Source organism: Trachymyrmex septentrionalis, unplaced genomic scaffold, assembly GCF_001594115.1.
Source record: "Trachymyrmex septentrionalis isolate Tsep2-gDNA-1 unplaced genomic scaffold, Tsep1.0 scaffold318, whole genome shotgun sequence".
Taxonomy (NCBI): domain Eukaryota; kingdom Metazoa; phylum Arthropoda; class Insecta; order Hymenoptera; family Formicidae; genus Trachymyrmex; species Trachymyrmex septentrionalis.
In genome coordinates, this window is record NW_017305483.1 from 148,351 (window position 1) to 151,554 (window position 3,204).

General features: G+C 38.2%; 1 protein-coding gene across 1 annotated transcript in view; it reads left to right on the forward strand.

Moving 5' to 3' along the window:
- Positions 1-2,808, forward strand: part of LOC108749811 (serpin B4-like) — a 7,855-nt gene extending 5,047 nt beyond the window's left edge. The window contains exons 2-4 of the mRNA XM_018488789.1: positions 79-420; positions 1,178-1,553; positions 1,782-2,808. Coding sequence (XP_018344291.1) covers positions 79-420; positions 1,178-1,553; positions 1,782-2,356 — 1,293 coding nt within the window. The 3' untranslated portion in view covers positions 2,357-2,808. The remainder of the gene's footprint in view (positions 1-78; positions 421-1,177; positions 1,554-1,781) is intronic.
- The last annotated feature ends 396 nt before the right edge of the window (positions 2,809-3,204 follow it).

Below are 3,204 nucleotides of genomic sequence, written 5' to 3' on the forward strand. Positions count from 1 at the left end.
TAACGACGTATAATATATATAATAAAATTACAATATCTTTCTTTCTTTTATTCCTATCTCGTTTCTTCAATTTTGCAGGCGATACTGTTGTTGTCGACGATCAGCATGATTTCGGGGCAATGCTTAACAGGAGATGACGTCCCGACAATGATGGACTCAACGTCAAGGATGTCGTTAACGAACGCTCGCTTTATCTTCGCGCTCGATAGTCTGAAAAGGACCGCGATGAGCGAGTCGAAGGACAATATCTTCTTCAGTCCGCACAGTATACATCAGGCCTTGAGCTTGGCATATTTTGGTGCTCGTGGTACCACTGAGGATTCCCTCAAGCGGGCCCTTCAAATTCCGAATGAGCTCTCGAAAATCGAAGTGCAACGTTTCTACGCCATTGATAAATCGGTCAATCAAATGCGTTCTCAGGTGAGTGATTCCGGTACGATTGCGCAATTACGTAATTTACTTGATCGTCACTGGAGGTATGTCAAGGTGACCCTCGCGTAGTTTATTGTTACACCAACGTCCGGGGATAAACCGCGCTCTTGAGTACTCAAGGCCCTAAAGGTGGCTGCGAGAGAATTGCGGATCCCCTTGGCCGACTTTTAAGATCATCTCGTTCAGCAAAATGTTTATACACGAAGAGATTTGAATAAATAAACTTGGATATTTTCGCAGAGGAAGTCGATAAGAATGGTGAAAATAAATTTCAAGTTAATATACACAGAGGAAAAAAGAAAACGTCAGAACAAGACGAGTAATTCCTCGTAATTTGTCGAACGCTAAATATAAATTCAATTTTTTCATATCCACATATTGTATAATTATAATATGATAAAGTATACATAAAAGTAGCACTTTTTGCAACTTTATAACTGCAAATATCACGTTATAATTTGTGGATCTTAGAACAAGAAATTTAAAGACTGCTTTACTGAGACAAAACTTAACTTTGGACAATATTTAAGTGAGATAAAATAATTTACCAAAAATATAAATTAAAAGTAAAAGAATATAATTTAGATACCTTTCCAAATTTATTTGTTCGAGGATACAAATGTTCTAAAAGTCGTGTTTGTGCGAACGTGATGTATAGAGTTGTAAAAGCTTATATTATCTAAGATTTCGCGTAACCTTTCGAAAAAGAAAATCAATTGTTCATTCTTAGTATTTTTCATTTCAGGGAAATGGATCTGCAAATTACGATTATAAGATCGCTAATAGATTTTGGATTACGAACACCAAAAAGCTGCGCGATTGTATGCTCGATTTCTTCGGCGATCAGTTGCAAGTAACCGATTTCAGAACAAATCCTGTCGAAGTAAGAAATGAAATCAATAATTGGATAAGCAATATGACGAAAGGCCACATTCGTGATCTCCTGCCAACGAACAGCATTACTGCGGACACTGATCTAGTTCTGGCAAATGCAGTCTACTTCAAGGGCCTGTGGGCCAGTCGTTTCGACGTAAAGAACTCAAAACGCGACATCTTCTATACCTCCGGCACGCAAAACTCTGTCACGATGTTCATGCGCCAGAAAGGCAACTTTAATCATGGTAAGCGTTGCTATTTACTTGCTCAAGCTTCATACATTGAGAGAAAAATTTTTGGCATTTGTAACTATAATTATAAATACCAAAAAATATGTTTTTCTCTCAATGATTTATCATTAATTTCATTGACTTGTGTTAATAAAAATCAATATAAATCCGAAATTCCGTTCACCCAACACTTCAACGTTCACTTATTTACTTTCTTTCTAATCTTAATGTTTCGCTATTTAGCTGTCTCTGAGGAACTAGGCACATATATCTTGGAATTACCGTACAAGGGCGACGAGATATCGATGTTCGTGCTGCTCCCTCCGTTCTCCACTACGCGATCTGATCAAAATCCTTCTAACGAGCCACAGGACGGCATCCATCAACTGGTGCAACGTCTGGCGACCGAGAAGGGCTCCAAGAAGTTACGGGAATTGTTGGACGACGGATTACCGCCGCGTGAAGTCGAGGTCAGCTTACCGCGTTTCGAGCTAGAACGAGAGCTGCCAATCAGTCAGTTGCTGCATACGTTGGGTGCCGGGGAATTGTTGACACCAGGCGCGGCTGATCTTCGCGGTTTTCTGGCGGATGGCGAACAGAGTTTGCACCTCGGCGACGCTGTACACCGAGCTCGCATCCAAGTTACGGAAGAAGGCACTACCGCGGCTGCAGCAACTGTCATTTTCACCTTCCGCTCCAGTAGACCCACCGAGCCTGCCATCTTCAACGCCAATCATCCATTCGTCTACCTCATCTACAACAAGGCTGATCACACGATCCTTTTCACCGGCGTCTTCCGCTCACCTCCATCGACCTAAATTCCCAAACTCCTGGTGGTATTTGAACAGATTGTGCCGTTTAAGAGAAACTTGTCCTTGGAAAGATGGTTCAGTGGGGTCTAACGACGTGACAAGGATTGACATTTGTCTTTCCACTTTTTCTTATTGTTAATCAAAAGATACCATCTTTAATAGGATCTATTTCTTATGTGGTGCTGAACAGTTTTTGTTGATGACCGGTTCTTTGAATCCTACGGAGTTGACGTCAAGTATGAATTTTTGAAGAATCGAAAAAAAGGATTTTTTTTAGATGAGTCTATTGCATGAATCTCATTAATTTATTTTCGTATTTAGATTTTATACTTTTACGACGTTTTTAATGTTAGATGAAAATGAGTGTAAAATAAAACAACAATGTGTGTGTCACATCAAGACGTAAATATTATTTTCTGATTTTATTATCTATATGCATAGATAATAAATTTCGACGAAGAATAATCGCGTCAACTGACTGAAATGATTTTTTGTTCAACAGATATTCTTTTTTCAAATTTCATCATTCCACAATCTTAATAAAAAATTGTACAAACATTAAGCAGAGATTTATGTAATAAAAAAATTAATAAAAATAATTTTAGACATATATACATAATTACTACAAAGGACACACATCGGAAAATATCATTTTATTGCTAAGAAAATTTTCGAAGAAATAGAAAAAAATGAAAAGTGAGTTGAAATTAATCTGTATTCGCAGAAATGGGCATTAGCATTTCTTAAGGTGATTGTATCGCAAAATAATTTTTCTTAAGATTTGTTTGAAGATAATGATATATTCTCTATACATACATATCAATTTGGGTGGGGGGGGGGGGGGGGGGGAGTTA